The following is a 22,347-nucleotide window of genomic DNA, read 5'->3' as shown; positions in this document are numbered from 1 at the left end:
TTATTATTATATTAATTACAATTACAATATTTTAATATTATGTGAAATTTAATAAAATGGAAAATACCACAAAATGACATGTAGAAAAATTTTAATTGAAAATAACAGCAAAATTACATGTGGCCAAATCAATGAGAATGTGACATATGGCAAAAAGATTTTCATTTATTAGGGGAGGAGGATGAGTTTAATTTTAAAAATTGAATTAAACCAGAAATTGACAAGTGGATAATATTTATTTCAAAAATATCACAAAATGACAAGTATCAAAACTCATGAGAGATTGACAAGTGACAAAATTATTTTCATTTATTAGGGAGGATATATTAGGTGGCACAAAACCATAGATATATACTATTTAATAGGTGTGACCAACCTACAAGTCCTTACATGTGTTGGTTCATGTGATGTCATAGTTCTTATCACATGTTTTTATTAGGTGGCGCAAAACCATACATATATGATATTTAATAGGTGTGACCAACCTACAAGTTTTTACTTGTGCTAATTAATGTGATGTCACAATTCTGATCACATGTCTTTATTAGGTGGCACAAAACCATACATATATATTATTTAATAGGTATGACCAACCTTTAAGTCTTTATATGTGCTAGTTCATGTGATGTCATAATTTTTATCACATGCGTTTATTAGGTAGCATGAAACCATTCATATGTACGGTACTATTTAATAGGTGTGACCAACCGGACCAGTATCGGTACTGATCATGTCTTGTGATTCAATATTCGGTAAAAATTACTGGTTGTTTTTTATTTTTGATGCCAACATTATCTGGTTTTCGGGTAAATACCGAACCAAATCGGATTGTAAATATTTTTCCGTAATAATTATTTTTTATCAAAAATCATTAGAACCCCAACTAAAATAGATAATTACATATACCAACTGAAATAGATAATTATATATATATATATATATATATATATATATATATATATATATATATATATATGTATCTTTTATTTAACTATATGTACATTATTTATATTTATTAATCTGTTTCAAGAAAAATCATTTTAAAGTTTATACATTGTCATCTGCTCTATGGTTCTATTTCTCCATATGACAGTTACATACCACCTCCATCACCCTTCCACACTATCTCTATCATCTCACCATTGCTTCTAGCTTCTCTCATTCTCCTCTCTCTCTCTCTCTCTCTCTCTCTCTCTCTCCCCCCCCCCTTTGGACTCCCTCTCTTTTGTTTCGATTCGATAGAGAAATTGTCAGGAAAACACCTATTTGGTATGGGTCTTGCTTGGAATCCGACGTCTCCAATTCTCCCTCGGTTTATCTATGACACATGTTTCTATCTTTTTCTTCCTTTTTGAAGTTAGGGCCTTTTATAACACCCGTCACAGAGGCTTTCAATCAAAGCCTTTTCCTTCAACAAAATAACAACGATTCTTCAGTTTAACACCTTCAAATTCTTCATGTAAGGTTGAGCTACTCTTAAGATGTGATTATGAATTTGAGGTTGTTTTTATGTGGATCCAATAGTTTTGCTAGGAGGGGGTGGGACGGTGAAAAAAGAACATTTTGCTAGCGTTGAAACAAGTTATCAAATTGCCCTGCTTTTTACGCCCAAATGTGATTAAATTTAACTGCCCTTTCATTACATTTCTAAAAATAAGACCATTTTGCCCTTCTTTGTAGACATTAGATTTGAAACATGTGATCAAATTGCCCTGATAATAGTATTAACTTTTTAAAAATTTCTAAAAATAAGAGACTATGGATTTTGTTGAATCCGAATGTACATTTGATTTCTTCTTTCTTTTCTTCTTTTTACTTTTGAGACTAATTATGACTTAGAATACTACTAAAGCTCCACTTCCTTTAGACCGGAGGGTGTGGGTGGAAACTCCCTTTACTTTTTGTGTGCCACAGCAACTTTTCTCTCACTTTCCTTTCTCTCGCCTAAACCTAATGAATGGGTGGGAAGTTTCCCTCACTATTTGTTTTTTTTCTATTTTTTTAAAATAAAATTAATTCATTTTTATGATTTATAATTTTTAAATTAATAATAAACAAAAAATTTGATTAAAAAGAAAAATCATTTCATAAATTAAAATAAAGTTACAATAAACCTAAGATTTAAAAAAGTAGAATATTAAAAAAAAACACAAACAAACCAACAACAACCTATGTAAAATATTTTTTCATAATTTTTTCCCTCATCTTCATCACGAGTTCGAGAGCCGGTCCCGAGAGATGGTCAGTGTTTTCCATCAAGAACATCATATCCTCCATTTCTTGTCTCTTACCACGCTCCTTCTTCCTTGCTTCTTCTTTTTCTTTGTCGAACGGCAAACGTTCAGCGAAATTAAGATTATATCGATCAAACGACGCTGTTATTTTACGCATTTCGTCAAGGTTCATAGTGAAATCCGATGCACCTGAAGAAGTCCCTTTCCCTTCCTTTTTGCTTTGTCCCTACCCATCGGTCGGACAATTTCTTCTAGCTCGAGTTCGTCCTCCTGATTTAAATCTAGTCCGACCCGAGCATCGGAGGAAGTTGTGTAACCACTAGAGCCCATTTTCGTTCGCTTTGATTGTTGTACTCCAAAAATAAAATATTGCTCGTATTTTTTCCACCTTAGGACTTTTAACCAATAATTTCCAACAATCGTGTTACTTGAATGGTTCTCCGACTTCCTCAAGGTAAAATTGCAAAGCTTCTTGAAGTATTTCTTCATCGCCTTGGCCGCTTTTCGTTGGGTTTTTAGGTTGTTGTACAACCCATTTATTTTTGAAACCCCCTTTGCAATTTTTCGAAACTTCGAATTCATTTGGTGTTTCAGACGGTAGTCGTCATCTTTTCCTAGCTCCTCCCGAAACCGTTCTAAAATGCGAAACCAAAAATGATCTCTCGGTTGTGCATTTCTCATCTTTGAATCCTCAGAAATGTCAACCCAAGCTTTTACCAAAACTAGCTCTTCTTATGGAAGCCATGGTATCAGTTTTTGTCTTCCCGATTGTGTGACACCCTCGCGCGCTTGTTGTTTTCCTTTGCGTCGTTGTGGGGGTGGTGTGGGTTGAGTTTCAGGAACCATCTCTTCTTCTTCCGAGTCATCCAACTCATCGACAAGTTGGAATTATTATTGGGTTTGGGTTTGAGTTTGGGGTTGGGTTTGGGTTTGAGGTTGATTTGGTGAATGTTGATCGGGAAAAACAACAAAGTTTGAAAACATTTGCGGAGTAACATTTGGAACTTGGATCGGGTAATTGATAGACTCTAGATCCAAACCCGAAGGAAAGACCCGAAATTGACCTGTGATTCGAGTAACAAGGGGTACTCAAAAATTGTATGGGACTTTATTAATCGCATAAAAGAAAAACAAACAATAGAGTACCATATTTATAGTATCTTGCTAGGAATCCAAAAATAACTCAAATACCTACCTTGCTCAATACTTTAAAGATAAATCCTAATTTAATAAAAACGTATCCTAAATTATTTGAATAATTAATCTAAATAAACTAAGTTGGCAATCTCCACCATATCAATCTGATTGTCGCCTTTGTTAGACGCTACAAAACCTTTGGGGCGTATCATTACTTCCCTCCCAAACATGCACCTTGTCCGCAAGGTGGAATTCTGGAAACTGATGGTCCAAAGCCTCCCACGGTTCCAATGTAGCTTCGTAATCAAGTAAGTCCTTCCAACGGATTAACACCTCACGACCAACAATACCCTCACGAACTCCCTCCACAAGATCCGGATATAACAATACTTCCATTTCGTCTGTTAACGTGGCAGGTAACATAGGAGCCACGACCCTATTACCCAATGCATTCTTCAATTGAGACACATGAAAAACTGGATGTATACGAGCATTATCCAGTAACTTCAAGCGATAAGCTACCTTACCGATCCTTTCTAAAACAACAAACTGCCCAAAATAACGTCGAGCAAGCTTTTCATTGCGATGACGAGCTACCGAACGTTGTCGATACAGTTTTAACTTCAAATATACCCGGTCACCTACATTAAATTCAACCTCACGCCGACTACGATCAATAGTAGTCTTCATTAACTATTGCGCTAGAAACAGGTGGCCTCACAATTCCTGTAATATCTTATCCCGACCCTCCAAATATGCATCCACATCACTAATTGGAGTTCTCGAGCTTCCATAATAAAGCAACTGTGGAGGATCTCGACCATATAAGATACGAAATGGGGTAGTGTGAACGGAGGTATTATACCAGTACTCCGCCCAAGACAACCATTTAACCCACTTAGTTGGCGAGTCACTAACAAAGCAATGCAAATAGGTCTCAAGACAACGATTAACGACTTCAGTCTGCCCGTCCGTTTGGGGGTGATAAGATGTGATACGCTTTAACGTAGTACCTTGCAAACGGAACAACTCCTTCCCGAATTGACTCAGAAAAACTTTATCACGATCTGACATTATCAACTCGGGTACTCCATGTAAACGGACCACCTCTCATAGGAAAGTCGTAGCCACAGTTATAGCCGTGTACGGATGCTTCAATGGGACAAATTGTGCATATTTACTGAGTTGATAAACTATGACCAAAATGACCATGTAACCTTTTGACCTTGGTAACCCATCAATAAAGTCCATGGTTATCTCTGACCACACCGACGACGGTAATTCCAACGGTTGCAACAACCCTGCTGGTGCCATAGTTGAATACTTGTGCCATTGACACACATCACATTCTGCCAATAATCTTGTGACATCGCCCCTCATACCTACCCAATAAACTTCTCTTGCTATCCTCTGATTTGTATTATGCAAAACCGAAATGACCTCCTATAACATCTCCATGGAACTCAGTAAACAATTTAGGAATCCACGGAGACCCTCGCAGCAACACCAGTCGATCATTAAAAAGCAATCGGTCATGTTTAACTGAGTAACCTGGTGGTAAATCTTCCCCATCAAAAAACCGTTGCTTAGTGGCCTGTATGTCTGGCTTGTTATCTAACGCCTTCCATAAGTCACCCCAATCAAAACGATTAGTAGTTGTTAATGTATTAAGTGTTGGAACGGTATTTTTACGAGATAATGCATCAACAACATTGTTGCATTTACCTGGTTTGTACAAAATGTCAAAATTGTACCTCAATAATTTCGATAGCCACTTTTGATGGTCATCGGTCACCGTACGTTGTTCAAGGAGATACTTCAAACTCCTTTGATCCGTACGAACCACGAACTTGCGTCCAGTAGGTAAGGATGCCACTTTTGGATGGCCATTACTACCGTCATTAATTCCCGCTCATAAACCGACTTAAGTCTTGCACGGCTTCCCAAAACATGGCTAAAGAAGGCTAGAGGTCGATTTTCCTGCATCAAAACAGCCCCTACACCATACCCCGACGTGTCCGTCTCTACTTCAGAAACTTTAGTAAAATCCGGTAATGCAAAACCGGTACCCGAGTCATTGCAAATTGCAATTTCCGAAAAGCTTCTGTGGCTTCGGGGGTCCAACAAAAATTGTCTTTCTTCGACTGTTTGGTTAGTGGCCATACTATTTTCCTATATCCCTCTACAAACTTTCGGTAATAACCTGTGAGCCCTAAAAAACCGCGCAATTCCCGCAATGTTTTGGGGATCAGCCAATCCATCACGGCTGTAATCTTAGCCGGGTCAGCGGATACTCCTTCCTTGGATATGATATGGCCTAAATAATCCACCGGTCGTTGTACGAAAGAACATTTTTTTTATTTTCATACAAGCTATTAGCACACAATAAATCAAATACTTGTCGTAGATGCTATCCATGTTCCGTCTCGGTCTTACTATAAATTAAAATGTCATCGAAAAACACTAATACAAAGCGTCGCCAGAAAGGTTGGAATACCTTATCCATTAATGACTGGAAAGTTGTCGGGGTGTTACAATCCATAAAAATGTGATCTTGATCCTTCTATACCTTCCATGAAAGTGTCATGATGTCTTACTGGATTAATAAGTTAAGGTTTTGGCTTTTGAACCTTTTCTAGACATGGAAAGTCATAAAGGTGGAAACTTTATAACTTAGAATAATGTTGTGGGACTAGATCTAAGTGTTGGATGAAATGACTTAAGAGATTAAGCACTTAATGGAAAAGTGCCTTTTGGTCGAGTATGTCGGGCGTACCTTCGAGTACGCTTACACGTACTTGTATGGGGTCCCGATTATGGATGATGAGTACGCCATGTGTATGAACTGAGTATGCCATGCGTACGAGCTGAGTACGCTAGACGTACTCAGCCTGAAGTTGATATGTTGACTTTAACTTCTGTTGACCATTGACTTTTTGACCAAGTTTGACCTTGGGTTAAAACTTGAGGGTTTTGGGTTATTAATTAAGATTTTATCTGGTTCTGGTATTAGTAGATTCACGGGTGCGAGCAGTGCAGAAAAGGGATCGTGTCATAGTGTTTCAGGGTTCTTCGATTCAGGTGAGTATTCTCCCAGTGCTCGTGAGTCGAAGGCGCCAATGCCGACTCACTAAATTATGTATGTAAGATGTTAGATGTCTTTGTGACTCTCGCATGTTTTTATGAGCATGTGTGGTAGAATAGTTGTATTTGTGATGACCACCTGGGTCTAGCTGTTATTATTGTGTTATGATGTTTATATATGACTGAGACTGCTGATAGTCTCCAGTGTTGCTGATAACCCACTGGGTGTGCTGTTAGCGTACTGGGACTGCTGATAGTATTCAGGGTTGCTGATAACCCATAGTTGTTTATTTGTGTTGTGTTGTGTGTGGTATTTTGGTGAACTTACTACGCTTTGTGCTTACGATTTGTGGTTTACATGTTTCAGGTTTTCTTATATTAAAGGAGAGGCATGGTTCGATTACATCACATCAATGAGGGACTTGTCTACTTGATAATTTTTAATGATACTCTGATAAATGTTTTAAGATCTTACAGTTGTGAATTAAATAAATACTTAAAATTTTAATCAAAAAATTTGGGTTGAAATTTGGGACGTTACAACATATTACTTAACAAATTAGATTGTGTTGGATGTACTATTAAAAATGATTTTTTAGATTAAGAGTTAACTTATCAATACAACATTTTTTTTTAAAACTAGTTTATAAAGTACTAGTTTATAAGATATTACCGTGACTCATTAAGCATTAAATCGCATTAAAAAAACAAGCTAGTTTATGCATGATAAATAAATCCTATTGAGCTAAATCTAAATTACATGTTTAGTCCCTTTTCATGTTTTTGACACACATGGTCTCTTTGATTTTTTTTGGAATGATTGGTCCTTGTAGTTCATCTTATTTTATGTTTGATCTAAAGTTACCATATTATCCTTACTTTGATTTTTCATTAATCTTTAATATTATTTTCTTTTTTCTAATTTATAATAATACCTTATAGTTTAAAAACCACCCCTAAAATAGTAAAATAGCCTGTGACTACCAACACCCATTTCTTCCTTCGTGTTACCACCCCTAACCCCTCAACACCACTTGATCATCCCCACTCCATCAGTAACACACCGATCTTCTCTTGCACCGTTTCCTTATCGTCCAACTCACAACCCCATCCCATTTTTTGATCATCGTTTGGTTGTAAAAAAAACTCAAACCCCTTCCTTAAGATCGGAGTCAATTCTAGAGATTATGAAATTGGTGTAGGGATAAACATATCCAGATGGGTATGAGAATATGATAAAATTGACACACTTTTTGATGAAAACACTAAGGAAATGAAGAACTCCATTTCCATGTAGCAATACCAACCATTTCCTTTAGCAAAAATAAGGGACAAAACCCCAAAATTTATAATTTTTTTGTCATATATAGAGGAAAAAATTCCAGTGACTTTCAATATGACCAGTTAACAACATGTTTTGAATCGAAATCTTAAAGAAAGGAGTTGTGAATTCAAGAAAATCAATAATGAGAAATCGTAAAGATTTCACTAAGTAATCTAGGTATGAGCATTGTTAAGGTCCCAATCTTTAAAGTCCTATGTAATTGAATATTGGTATACTTAACGTAAACGAAGGAAAAAAAAACACTAATTGATCAAAGCATTAAACATGCCTAAAATTATATATTTATCCTCTTCATCCACCCTTACAAATCAAAATATAGTGTCTTTTGTAGAAAAAAAGAACACTAAAAAAATATTAGAAAATGCTAAAGAAAATTACTATTTATGTAAGTTAAAGACTTAGGACCAAAGACCCAATAAAGTAAAACAGTATGTATCATTCGTATAAATAAAAAAGACTAAACTTATAACATTTTATAAACTGAGGGACCATTTGTATAACTTAAGTGTAAACTCTTCCAGACGCACGCGCGTCCATTGAAGCGAGTGAAACCGCAAGTACATAAACTTTTCTGCTTCCCAACAAACAACCTCCTCTCATTACAACGGTCGCCAATTCGTTCCCCCTCCCAAAAAACCTCCATCTCCATCTCCGATTCTCTCTCGTTATTCTGCCATTTTTCATCACTCACTTGTGTTTGACCCCCAAAGTAGCTAGGGTTTCTTTATTGCCAAGATCATTAAAACACACACAGACATACATATGATGGAGATAATGTCGAACTTCGATCACGATAATCGAAATCCAAGGGTTTTGATGCACAACGCACTCATTGTTCGACGCTTATCGTTTTCATATCACAAGCTTCCTAAACAGCTTCTCAAGTTATCTGTTCTGAAATTAGATGGTTCTTCCTTTGGTAAACTTTCGATTCTTCTGTTATCTCGTAATATAATCTGTTTTCACGCTCAATTTCAGTTGTTTAAGTTCCGATTTCTTTTCTTTGACTATTTAGGCGTCGAGGTTTCTATGAATGCTACCGTAGCAGATCTTAAACTCGTATTAGAGGAGTTTTTTCGCTTCTTGCCTAAGGAGAAGAGATGCATTGTTTCCTGGTAAGATGCGTATAATTTCGTATTGAAGATCGATCGATGTTGTTACTTGTTGCAGATTCATATTTCGGTGCAATTGGCATTAACACGCTATAACTTTTAACTTATAAAACAGTTTTTTCCTTGATTGCAATGAACTCTTATAAGCTTTTACGTTGAATTTCATTCCCTTGACCACGAATCTAGGTCAAACTGTAACTTTTTTTTTTTCAACTATAATGATCATTTCTAAAAGTGATACATCAAACTAAACTGATTTCTTGAATGAGACAGCAAAGGAAACAGTTAGACTTGAAAATGGCAGGATCAACACATGTGAAAACTGATTTGGACTTCAATTATTTGTTGAATTCTACAATTGTTAAATAGCACCAGACTGTTCCTTTTGGTTTATCTGAAAAGTTAACTATTTATTAACATCTCAAGAAACTTCAATGATATCAGGTCACATGTATGGGGGCATTTTTGTCTGTGCTATAAAGGCCAAAAGCTGTTGAATGATAAAGCTTATATAAGAAGACTTGGAATCAAAGATGGTGATCAGGTTATCTATTATCTCGTATCATATCCTTCAATTTAAAATTCCCATGTTCTTATAAATAAACGTGCTCTAAATTTTTTGTCATTGATACATTCAGATTAAATTTGTGCGACATGTTACAATCAACTATCGACCAACAAGACAACAAATGATCAAGAACCAAAGTGATGAGTTGAAACAACCTTCAATGTATGAATCAATCACTTCATTCCCATTATATTTTTAAAATATTTGTTGCCTATTTTGCAACTAAAATGTTGTTTTTTTTTTTTTAATTTTCAGATCAAGTGATGATGCCAGAAACTGTGATTCTATTGAAGAAGATGAAGAAGGGGAGTCGGTGTTCATTCATGGCTCTAAAGTGGCAAACTTCTTGAAAGGTTGGTTTTCATACAGGAAATTTCGTAATAGTATTGTATGATAATGATTCAAATAGGCAGGTGATTTTTTTTTTAGAATGTTGTAAATTTAGGAATTAAGATGGTGGATCAGCCTTTTTTTTGGAATATACTTTTAAAATCAACGATTTAAGAGTTAGTATTGCGAGTTTATAACCAAATAAAGATTTGATTACCTAATATATAAATTGATTTTGGAAACGTGTTTCATCTTTTTCTCTTTGAGTACCAAAAATGACAAAAAAAAACCACTTTTTATTATTAATAAGTTTAACATGAGAGACGAATTTTATGACTAGTTTTTAAAAGTTAAATCCATCAATTTTACTTGGGAGATTTTTGTTTTTACATGTTTTTAAAAATAAGTTTTAACATATAGACAAGTTTAAAGTCACATTTTTTCAGAAGTTGACTACTTTTGAAATTCAAAAAATGATTGTTTGCATGACTAAAAAGTTTTAAATGTCATTAATTTGTTTAAACAAATTTTTAAATGTATATAATTTGTATTCGTCATCTAATGTTAGACTTTCTCTACGGGAATACTTGTAATCTCTCTTGCATTGTAACATCATTGGACATTAGTGAATCTCATTGGTTTGATTGGAATTTGGATGGAATGGAATTACAATGTAATGGAATGGACTTTGGTTGGATGGAATGGAATGTAATAACAAGGGAATAGAGTTGATAGAGCAATGAAATGGACGAGGTAAATAACATTCATTTGTAACCTTAGGTTACTGTTACTTTCATTGAATGAAATGAGTAATAAACATTCATTTTTTTTTTTTTTTTAATTTTTTTAATTTTTTTTGAAACAACAAATCTAGTTACTTCTAATTTCACCTTTGTCTCAAGTAAAGAAGAAGGAGGGCACCATTTAATATCACAATGGACAATGGCTAGAAACCCTTTGGTAATCTGAGTTTAATTGATATGAAAAGATGAGTGAATGAAAAGAAATTAATTACCAATAATAAAAATACACTTGTAACACATAATGTTACAATATTTATTACATCATCCAGACAAAAATATATGGTATTTTCTAGTGTAATAAATGGGTATTCAATAAATTGAATTACAACTAGTACACTAAATAAGTCATATAAATATGGTGTTGTAATAAAACACTTTAAAAGTTTATCTCAGAAAAATATATGAATGTCTATCAAAAAAAAAAGTTGTTCATATCATAATGTTCGCAACTTAAAAAATGTAAAATCAAAAAATTACACATACATAACATCAAACAACATTGTCGAGCACAAATCTAAATTTGTCATCATCGATTGTAAAGAAGATTATCATCATTTAAATTGCTTGTATTTTTTCACGTCTATTCCGTTCAAGTCGAGCTATAAAAGGAGTAAAAGCTTTTAACATTAAACACAAAAAAGGTATCCAATATCCAAGTAAACATGAAGCAACCAAGTAACAACAATGTTAATAAGAAACTATGATGATGATTACTAAAAAAAATATGGAAACAAAACGATTGGTGTACACGCAAACATGCATGTTTAAGAAACTTATTTAATTTTGTTTATGCTAAGTGTATGTTTGGGAGAAATAATTGTTAGCAAGAAGCTGTAATATTTATTTGTAAGAAAGTGTTTTGAAAAATGTAGTTGTAATCTTTTGAAATATGCAAAAATTAAATAAAACATAAAAGTTAAAATCTCATAAAAATTTTCAAAAGCTACTTGAATTGTTTTTTGGATTATAAATTCTTTGTTTTGAAATAGACTTTTTCAACTCATGCTTCCAAATGAAACTTTTTGTTTTTTTTAATGCGAGATTGATTTCAAAAGCTAAAAACTCCAAACACTTGTTGCCAAAACATACAAAAATGGAGATGCTTGTTGTTTTGGTTAATTCACATGTATGTTAGGGACAAAGACAACTAGCCATTTTATTTTGGAAACCTAAATAGTTATAATTTAGAAAATAGTAACCAAGCCTTGATGCCCAATAATTTGATTATCAAGATTATTTTCTAACCTCAATCCTCTGAGTGAATATAATTTGCACCACAATGAGGATATACAATAATTTAGTGATTTTTTCGTTACCAGGAAGACCAATTTCACATAACAATCTATATGCATCCACTATCCCTATCTTGAAGGGAGATTGAAATTGAAATCCGAGTTGAACCATCAACTTCCCACCTATCATAGGTTGGGAAACGAATATTTTCATAAGCACTTTAAGATATTTCATATCATTTGCTCAAAAATTAAATCACACGGGGTCACATAATATTAAATCAAGTTAATGACATTCCCCATAACTGTGCCCCATCGAACACATGATTGACTGTTTTACCTACCATTAGGGTTGGTAAATATGGCGAGAGCGTTATCAGATAAGTTTTATCCCGTAACACAAGCATCCAATGACATTTGCGGTATTCATCAAGGATAATAAAAACTCTTCATGGCTATTGGGAACGATTCGATAGTCTTTGTGCTATTTGTTCACAACATCAAACTCCCAAAAACTCCTTATCTAATAATTCTATGAATTCTTCCTTCCATTAAAATGATATCGATTAACACATCTGGTATCATGATCCCTTTAGCAAAACACCACAAGAAAATTAGGAGCTCATTAAAACCATGGCTCTAATTGGCTTTAAATTCTCAACCTTTTAGGAACTGAAAAGACATGCATAAAGAACTCCAACCTTGTGTCAATGAGGTAATTACATCTAATATCAAGAAAAATCTTGCATTAGACTACTTTTGTTCAATAATTGGTAATAGGAAATAATCAACAAGTGATGTTGTGTAGTATTTATGCTACATTCGATCATCAAACAATCTCAAGTTAAGACCATAAGCTTTTAAAAAACTTGGGTGTTACACGATAACTCAAGTTGTTTGATAGCTCAATGGGTAGTTTCAACCCCTATATCATTCTTAAAAAACAAAAGGATACTTATGCTTCATTGCATACATACAAAGTGTATCTATGAGCCTCCCACTAGGACTCCCACCATTCAATCAGTTGGTCAGGAACTTGTTACTATATATACCCATTAAATGTCTGTTCCTATTATCTTTACTTTGAGACGACATCTCATTATCACAACTCCAATTTATATGTATAATATATCGTTCTGAAGCTCTCTTCAAGGAGAACAAAATCTAATTATATATTATTAAAACGTCTAAATTTATTCATATTTAAATTCGGAAAAATAATCATATTTTCTAGTTAAAGAAAGTTCATGTTTTTCCAACATATTGTGTACAAAGAGAGGTTATAGGAGTTCACGACAGTAATGATAAAAACTAATTCATCATCACTCTCGACTCCTCAAACTTTTCGCTAAGCCCCACTATCCAACAATAATGTAAATAGTTCTTACCGGTAGTATTTTTTAAATTTAAACCTTATAGTTCAAAAATAACAACTTACTATCAAGTATTTCGAAATTTTACATCAAGAATTTTTATTTAATTTCTTCCTATAAACATGAAACACGAAGGTTTATTATCGTAATTCAATCATTTAAAAAGATTAAAAATATTTAGAAGGTGTTTGAGATTGCTTTTCAAAATAGCTTATTGTTGTCTTTTCAAAAAGTCAACAAATAAGAAAAAGCTATTGCATAAGTTCTTTTCAAAATGACTTTTGGCATGTTAAAAAAAAGAATATTGAGTTTTGAATTGCTTTTATCTTTTGGGAAATGACTATACATTCTCACTTTCTTCTTTTCTTTCTTTCCATCCCTTTTTATTTTTATTTTTATTTTTTTTTCACCACAAAAGTTAATCCAAACATTTTTAAAAACCTTTTTATTACCATTTGGTAATATGAGTTTAATTGGTATGAAAACATGAGTGAATAAAAAGAAATTAGTTACCAATAACAAAAATACACTTGTAACACATAATGTATATAAGTTACAATATTTATTACATCATCCAGAAAAAAAAATATTTTCTAGTGTAATAAATGGGTATTCAATAAATTGAATTACAACTAGTACACTAAATAAGTCGTATAAATATGGTGTTGTAATAACACACCTTAAAAGTTTATCTCAGAAAAAAAAATATGAATGTCTATCAAAAAAAAAAGTTCATATCATAATGTTCACAATTTAAAAAATGCAAAATCAAAAAATTACACATATATAACATCAAACAACATTGTCGAGCACAAATATAAATTTGTCATCATCAATTGTAAAGAAGATTATCATCATTTAAATAGCTTGTATTTTTTCACGTCTATTCCGTTCAAGTCGAGCTATAAGCACAAATAGGAGTAAAAGCTTTTAACATTAAACACAAAAAAGTATCGAATATCCAAGTAAACATGAAGCAACCAAGTAACAACAATGTTAATAAGAAACTACGATGATGTTTACTAAAAAAAATATGCAAACAAAACGATTGGTGTACACGCAAACAAGGCATGTTTAAGAAACATATTTAATTTTGTTTAATTTTGTATATGCTAAGTGTATGTTTGGGAGAAATAATTGTTAGCAAGAAGCTGTAATATTTATTTGTAAGAAAGTGTTTTGCGAAAAGCAATTGTAATCTTTTGAAATATGCAAAAATTATATAAAATAAAAAAGTTCAAAGTTAAAATCTCATAAAATCTTTCCAAAGCTACTTGAATTGCTTTTTGGATTATAAAATTTTTGTTTTGAAATAGACGTTTTCAACTCGTACTTCCAAATTAAACTTTTTGTTTTCTTTAATGCGAGATTGATTTCAAAAACTAAAAACTCCAAACACTTGTTGCCGAAACATACAAAAATGGAGATGCTTGTTGTTTTGGTTAATTCACATGTATGTTAGGGACAAAGACAACTAACCTTTTTATTTTGGAAACCTAAATAGTTATAATTTAAAAAATAGCAACCAAGCCTTGATGCCTAATAATTTGATTATCAAGATTATTTTCTAACCTCAATCCTCCAACTCAATATGATTTGCACCACATTGAGGATATAAAACAATTTAGTGATTTTTCCGTTACCTATGAAGACCAATTTCACACAACCTATATGCATCCCCTATCCCTCTTTTGAAGGGAGATTGAAATTGAAATCCGAGTGGATCCATCAACTTCCCACCTATCATGGGTTGGGGAACGAATATTTTCATAATGAATTAAAGATGTTTCATATCATTTGCTCAAAAATTAAGTCACACGGGTCATATAATACCAAATCAAGTTAATGACATTCTCCATAAACGTGCCCGATCGAACAAAAGATTGACTGTTTTACCTACCATTAGGGTTGGTAAATATGGCGAGAGCGTTTATAGATAAAATTTATCCCGTAACACAAGCATCCAATGACATTTGTGATATTCATCAAGGATAACGAAAACTCTTCATGACTATTGGGAACGATTGGATAGTCTTCGTGCTATTTGTTCACAAGATCAAACTCCAGAAAATCTCCTTATCTAATAATTCTATGAATTCTTCCTTCCATTGGAAATGATATTGATTGACACAATCTAGTGTCATGATACCTTTAGCAAAATGCCACAAGAAAATTAGGAGCTCATTAAAACCATGGCTCTAAATGGCTCTAAATTCTCAACATTTTAGGAACCCACAAGACATGTATAAAGAACTCCAACCTTGTGTCAATGAGGTAATCACATATAATATCAAGAAAAATCTTGCATTAGACTACTTTTGTTCAACAATTGGTAATAATCAACAAGTGATGATGTGTAGTATTTATGCTACATTCGATCATCAAACGAACATGGACCTTACTTTATATAAGGACGACAAGCATATAAATGTCATTAGGTGTCCTTACGAGTCCTCACCAAAAAAGATTCATCATATGATCTTGTGTGTGTTGTTTGTGTGTGTGTGTGTCTATATATATATATATATATATATATATATATATATATATATATATATATATATATTCCATTTTTAACAATCTCAAGTTAAGACCATAAATAGGGGTGCAAACGAGCCGGGCCGAGCCCAAGCTTAGTCAGGCTCGGCTCGGGCTCGTTTAAGTTATGCGAGGCTCGAGCTCGAGCTCGGCTCGATTGGAGCTTCTTGTACCGAGCTTGACTTGAGCTCCTAAATAATTATACAAGCTTGACTTTGGCTCGGGCTCGACTCGTTTTTTGTCTGACGAGCCTAAGTAAGCTTAAGCTTGGTTTGAGCTTGTTAAGAAGCTCGTTTACTAATACCTTAAATACCTAATCCCCAAATATGTTTTTATTTTAATATATAAAAATAATAATAAATTATTTTATATAAAGGCTCGTTTAGGCTCGCGAGCCTAATCGAGCTTAGTGACATAGGCTCGAGCTCGAGCTCGTTTAATAAAAGAGCTTAATATTAAGCTCGAGCTCGGCTCGGACTCGTTTAAAATCGATTTCGAGTCGAGCTTTTAACGATTCGATCACGAATATCTCATGAGTAGCTTGGCTCGTTTGCACCACTAACCATAAACTTTTTAAAAACCTAGGTGTTACACGATAACTGTTGTTGTTTGATAGCTTAATGGGTGGTTTCAACCCCTATATCATTCCTAAAAAACAAAATGATACTTATGCTTTGTTGCATACATACAAAGTGCTAAATACATTTAGGTTAAGAGGAGTGATAACATTCTTAGCACTTTGTCACGTCAGTTTTTAGAGTGCCACCCCACTTTTCTCCATTTAGCATCATATCTTAACATTTGGTAGAGAATGGTAACACTCCTAGTACTCCATTTTTTTATTTTCTTTTTCTAATTTAATTTAATTACTTTATTTTAATAAACAAACATTTTTTTTTAATATTACACAAACATCTGTTTGATTTAAATAATATGACATAATATTACACAAACATTTATTTGACATTTTAACAAGTTCTTAATGTTTTAATTTTTTACAACAAAAACATACATTTTATCTATATATTTCAAACAGTGAACTATTAAGAAAAGATAAGGATGTGATTTAGAAACTTCCATCAAAAAGTGAACTATTAAGAAAAGATAAGAGTGTAATTTTGAAACTTCCATCGAATGAAATAAAAAAGAATTGAAATAACTCACACCGATTGGTTGAAATTTTAAGAAAAGCCAATAGCCAATAATATTCAATCAATGTTCTCTCTTCTTTCTTTCTTTCTCTCTCTCTCTCTCTCTCTCTCTCTCTCTCTCTCTCCTCTGGTTATGCCATTAATGAGCTTAAAGGTAGCGAGCCCCTAGCGAGAGTTGGGGGGCGGTGTTCTTTCTTCTTAGCGAGTGCTAACGATCTCCTTAGCACCTCCACTCCCATCAGCCTTATGTGTACCACTCGAAAAAACGGGTGAACCATGTCTACAATCATGTCCATATGTATGCGTGCATGTATGAGCCTCCCACTAGGACTCCTACAATTCAATCAGTTGGTTAGGAACTCGTTACTATATATACCCACTAAATGTAGGACGTCATTATTTCACTTTCCAAATTCCATCTTTTCGTTCCAATTATCTTACTTTGAGATGACATCTCATTATCACAACTCCAATTTAGATGTATAATATATCATTTTGAAGCTCTCTTCAAGGAGAACAAAATCTGGTTAAATATTATTAAAACATCTAAATTTATTCATATTTAAATTCGGAAAAATAATCATATTTTCTAGTTAAAGAAAATTCATGTTTTTCCAACATATTTTGTATAAAGAGAGGTTATAGGAGTTAATAAGAGTAATGATCAATACTAATTCATCCTCACTCTCCTCAAACTTTTAGCTTAGCCCCACTATCCAACAATAATGTAAATAGTTCTTACCACTAGTATTTTCAATTTAAAGCTTATAGTTCAAAAATAACAATTTACTATCAAGTATTTTGAAATTTTACATTCAATAATTTTTATTTGATTTCTTCCCATGAAACTCGAATGTTTATTATCATAAGTCAATCATTTAAATAGATTAAAAATATTTAAAGGGTGTTTAAGATTGTTTTTCAAAATAGCTTATTTGACTTATTGTCTTTTTAAAAAGTCAACAAATCAAAAGAAAAAAATAGCTATTGCATAAGTTCTTTTCAAAATGGCTTTTTGGCATGTTTAAAAAAAAGAATCTTGAGTTTTTAAGTGCTTTTGCCTTTTGGAAAATGACTATATTACTCTTAATGAACTCTTACACTCTCATTTTCTTTTTTCCTTTCTTTCCGTTCCCTTTTTATTCATTTTATATTTATAGTTTTTTTCTACCACAAAAATTAATCCAAATATTTTTTTAAAAACTTTTTTCTTATTACCATCATAAGCCAAGGAACACTTTGTTTTTCAAAAAACACTTTTGAAGTTCAAAAAATAACCTCAAACACCACCTTAAATTAAATAAGATAGTTTCATGATGTTACAAAATCATCTCATGGGGCCACCTTTATGTCATTCATCTTCACATAGTCATGTTTCTAGCCTCACCATATCAAGGCTTCTCACATAGTCATGCCACATGCATTTGCTGATCTAATGTTACAAACTTTTATAACTATTCAAATTACATTGTATGATCAATTTTACCATCAATTTCCACTAAATTCGAAGATTCTATACTCATTTGAGGTAAATTCCAACTCAAAAGGCATCATGACAGCATTATTCATTTGAATGGTTATTTTCTACATCATCCAACATAACCCTTCTTCTTTAATTAATTTACATCCATGCCACTCCAGCACTTCTGAATTCTAATTATCATCCATTTCTTTATTTGTTCTAATTCTTTTTGAAAAATACTACTTTCTTCAATCTTCATAGAAGGGAAATGTACTTTCAAGAACTGTGAAAATGCAATTCATAGCATGTGTGTATGTATGTGGAGAAGGGGTTTGTTTGGAGCCCGAATGTGTCGTGTGTATGTATATATATATATACAGAAACAGAGCTAGAAAGTTGAAACAAATTTTGGCGCGCAATTACACAAACACAATGACGGAGAAGAAACAGAAAGACACGAAGAAGGCTTCATCCCAATCGTAACTTCAATCCTCTTTCGATCTTTATCTATCTTTGATTTGATTACTTCACTCTATGTATTGAGATGCAATCACATAACAATCAGACTGTGATTAGGGCTCAATTTAAATGATATTCTGATCTTGAAATTCTCAGGAAACCATGCATGTCGAACCAAGATCGCGGAAAAGCGGTATTAGATGATGAAGAGGAATCTGAAGATCCTCCAACGGAGCAAATCCGATGCCTCACACTCCACTCACAAAATTCGCCTAAATTAGGTATAGAGATTGATTCAATGATTATTAGCATTTCCTTTTTGTTATTTACATCTGAAACGCTTGTTCGTGTTGAAATTAAGAGATGATGATCAATTTGCAATTTCAATCTATAGATTCACGTTGAAATTGTAAGGATAAGAACTATTTTGGCTATTTCTAAGAGAATTAATCTCATTTCTAGTACGAACTGTGGTAGGAGAATTCCTCACTCCATGTTCTACCGAATTAACCCTCATCTGTATTCATTTTAGTTCTACACTGATTCAAATTGTTGACCTGATTCTACGAAACATTCTTGCGTCTTCTTGGAGAATTAATCTCTGTTCTAGTACGAATTATGGTCATTGATTCCAAAAACGGATAATCTTATGAAACCGTTTTGCTTTTTATCGGATAATTAATCTCAATTCACATCGATTTATGGATCTTAGACGAAGAACATCTTGTATTCACGCGATAATGGATTTGATTGTGATTTTGATTAGGTGAATCGTTCAGTTGGAAAAGGTACAGACTATGGAAGCAAGACAGGTATCACAGATCAGCACGACTCGAAAGGCAACTCAAATCTCTGGAAGATCGAATCGACAAACAACTGAAACGATTCCAAGCCCAATACTCTCGCGCCAAGAACCCAACACGACCAAAAGATGTCGCCGAGCTTCTCATGCCTAAATCAAGCCCACCTCTGGAACTCGCCACTCTCTCATGGCTAGGTGACTGGCGCCCATCTTCCATTTTGGGCCTCTTTAGCTCCCTCATCCGATCTTCACCAACCCTCGCCTCATCTTTATCTCACGCAGGTGCCACACAAAAGGCCATTTCTCAATTGATCCATGACTTGCGGATCGAAGAAGCTGTCATCGATGAAGAAATGATGGAGATTCAAGCCAATTGCATTCTCCGAATCCCTTTCGCAATCGCTAACGAAAAGCCCAATGGATCTACTTTAGATCAAGTCAATTCTGAACTCAAAAAAGTCCATCGTCTCATCGTCAAGGCCCAAAACTTCAGGTAAACAAATTACAAATCAATCCAACATTCAAACTTTTCAATTTTTTTTAACATATTTCGAACAGGACAAATGCATTGGAAACGGTGGTGAAGAAGATTTTGTGCCAGAGTGATGCGGCGGAGTTCCTGGTGGCGTTCGACGGAATTCAAGAAACCGTTCACCAGTTTTCGAAAGATTATAAGATGAGAAAAGGTCCGGTAACAGTGCCATTGATCTCCGGTTCAGAAATTGTGGGGGTGGATAGTGGCTACTCGTTGTGTAAGTTTCTTTGAAATCATAGGTACAACTCGTAAAGCGTTTAGTACTACCTCTTATGCAGTTGCTCTGTTGTCTATGCATCGATATTGTTCTTTCACATCATTCTGTGTAATCTGTACGTGAAATTTTTGTTTTGTTTTTTTGTTTTCACAAAGTACAATAAGTAGTTGGAAAGAAATAAATTTTAATGTTTTTTTTTTCCATGTTTATTAGTTACATACAAACTAAACAATGAGTTAAGTGATAGGTGTTTTGTTTAAAAAAAAAATTATAATTTTTCTTAAACTTTCGATCGTATGTATTTCGATCTCTCTAGAAGAACTATTAATATTTTAATTTGTGTTTAGGAGTGTAGCTACACCACCCAATGTGAGGTACTGAGGTCACCCCTTTTTATGATCGTGTACTATTTTAGCATGTTTCTTCTGATAACAAATGAGTTACAAAACCACATAAATAATTAGCAAAAGACATATTTGAAATAATTTTGATAAAGCTTCATAAACTTTGTTGAAATAAATAACATTTAAAAAATTAGTTTGTAGGCGAGTTACTTTATTTTGCAAGATAATTTTATGAATGTTGGTCCCGCTAAAAATTTATCTCTTACTTTGTAAAAAATGGGGTTTTGCGTAATATGAATATACTTAGCAAAAAAAATTATGAAATTATTCATGTTTTCGGGAATGATGGTTGAAGAAAAATATTTGACAAATTAATGTTATTTCGTAAAATCAGTTTTCACAAAGTTAATTATTATTTATGATAAATATGTAAAAAAATCACTTGGTGTTATGTCATCTCCAATTAGGATATTTTTAGTGAATATATATATATATATATATATATATATATATATATATATATATATATATATATATATATATAGAGAGAGAGAGAGAGAGAGAGAGAGAGAGAGAGAGAGAGAGAGAGAGAGAATGAATATACCCTTAAAGGTATATAAACTTAGATATACAAAACTATCATAATACGTCGTTTTGTTTGATATATTCATTATAATGTTCTTAAACTTCAATTCATGACCTGATTTATTTTCAAGATTTTCGAAATTTCACTATTATCTTCCTGTTACATCACATCTTTTTGCCAAACATCTACTAGACTATCTATATTATAATTGAAAATAAAAATTATATAAGAGGAAGATAAATGTGTAATTTATAAAAATCTTGGAAGTAAATCAAGTTAGAAATTAAATTATAAGAACATTGAACAATTATAATGTATATATATGATACAAAACGACGTACTATTGTGAGTTTGGGTAACAAATTTATATACCTATAAATATTCCTTCGTCCAAAATTATTGTCCACAGATTAAGAAACATTAATTACCATTAACTTTAGTATAATAAACTGACAGTTTTGTCTTTACTTTGCATTTAATGTTTTACTAAATGCTTAGTTAGTTAACTAATAATGAATGAATATTTTGGTAAAAATGTTAATTTTCAGAAGTGGATTAGTATTTTGGGAAAAACCAAAAAGAAAGATCGACTATAATTTTGAGACGGAAAGCGTGTATATATATATATATATATATATATATATATATATATATATATATATATATATATATATATATTCTTTTCAACCTGACACAAATTATGTTGATTATTTTGAAAAATTATGGGTGAAATTTGATATCAAAACTTATTGATAAACCTGATATAACAAAATTATAGATGAAAAATATACGGTTCTTTTCTATAGTTTCCCGTTTTAATTGGTTATGATCCTTATGATATTAGATAAGGCATAAGCACACAATCCACTTGGTTTAGTAAAAATGAATAATACATAGATGCCAATTAATACGAAAAGGGGCCACCCAAATACTAATGCCACTTGGGAAAACTTCCAAAATACTGATAAGTTGGAAACCCAAATTAAGATTCTCATTATGTATGTAGTCTGATTTGATATAAATGGTGGCATTTAA

General features: G+C 32.9%; 3 protein-coding genes across 3 annotated transcripts; 2 read left to right on the top strand and 1 right to left on the bottom strand.

Annotated features, from left to right (window-relative positions):
* Positions 1–3,551: 3,551 nt before the first annotated feature.
* LOC145098916 (uncharacterized) lies at positions 3,552–4,061 on the bottom strand. The gene has a single exon (XM_079036507.1). The coding sequence runs from the start codon at positions 4,059–4,061 to the stop codon at positions 3,552–3,554; it is 510 nt and encodes a 169-aa protein (XP_078892633.1).
* Positions 4,062–8,405: 4,344 nt separating this feature from the next.
* On the top strand, positions 8,406–9,993 carry LOC145100396 (uncharacterized). Its single transcript, XM_079037689.1, has 5 exons — positions 8,406–8,719; positions 8,816–8,915; positions 9,357–9,456; positions 9,551–9,642; positions 9,736–9,993. The coding sequence occupies exons 1-5, from the start codon at positions 8,563–8,565 to the stop codon at positions 9,872–9,874; spliced, it is 588 nt and encodes a 195-aa protein (XP_078893815.1). The 5' UTR covers positions 8,406–8,562; the 3' UTR covers positions 9,875–9,993.
* Positions 9,994–18,614: 8,621 nt separating this feature from the next.
* On the top strand, positions 18,615–20,583 carry LOC145100395 (seed dormancy control protein). The gene is made up of 4 exons (XM_079037688.1): positions 18,615–18,848; positions 18,985–19,109; positions 19,595–20,123; positions 20,189–20,583. Exons 1-4 carry the CDS (start codon positions 18,661–18,663, stop codon positions 20,394–20,396), a joined length of 1,050 nt encoding a protein of 349 aa, XP_078893814.1. The 5' UTR covers positions 18,615–18,660; the 3' UTR covers positions 20,397–20,583.
* Positions 20,584–22,347: the final 1,764 nt, after the last annotated feature.

The sequence above is a fragment of the Lactuca serriola genome, chromosome 4, assembly GCF_051521515.1.
Source record: "Lactuca serriola cultivar US96UC23 chromosome 4, Lser_US96UC23_V15, whole genome shotgun sequence".
NCBI classification, from domain to species: domain Eukaryota; kingdom Viridiplantae; phylum Streptophyta; class Magnoliopsida; order Asterales; family Asteraceae; genus Lactuca; species Lactuca serriola.
Note: the sequence above shows the minus strand (reverse complement) of the source record. Positions and strands in the feature narration are given on the sequence as shown.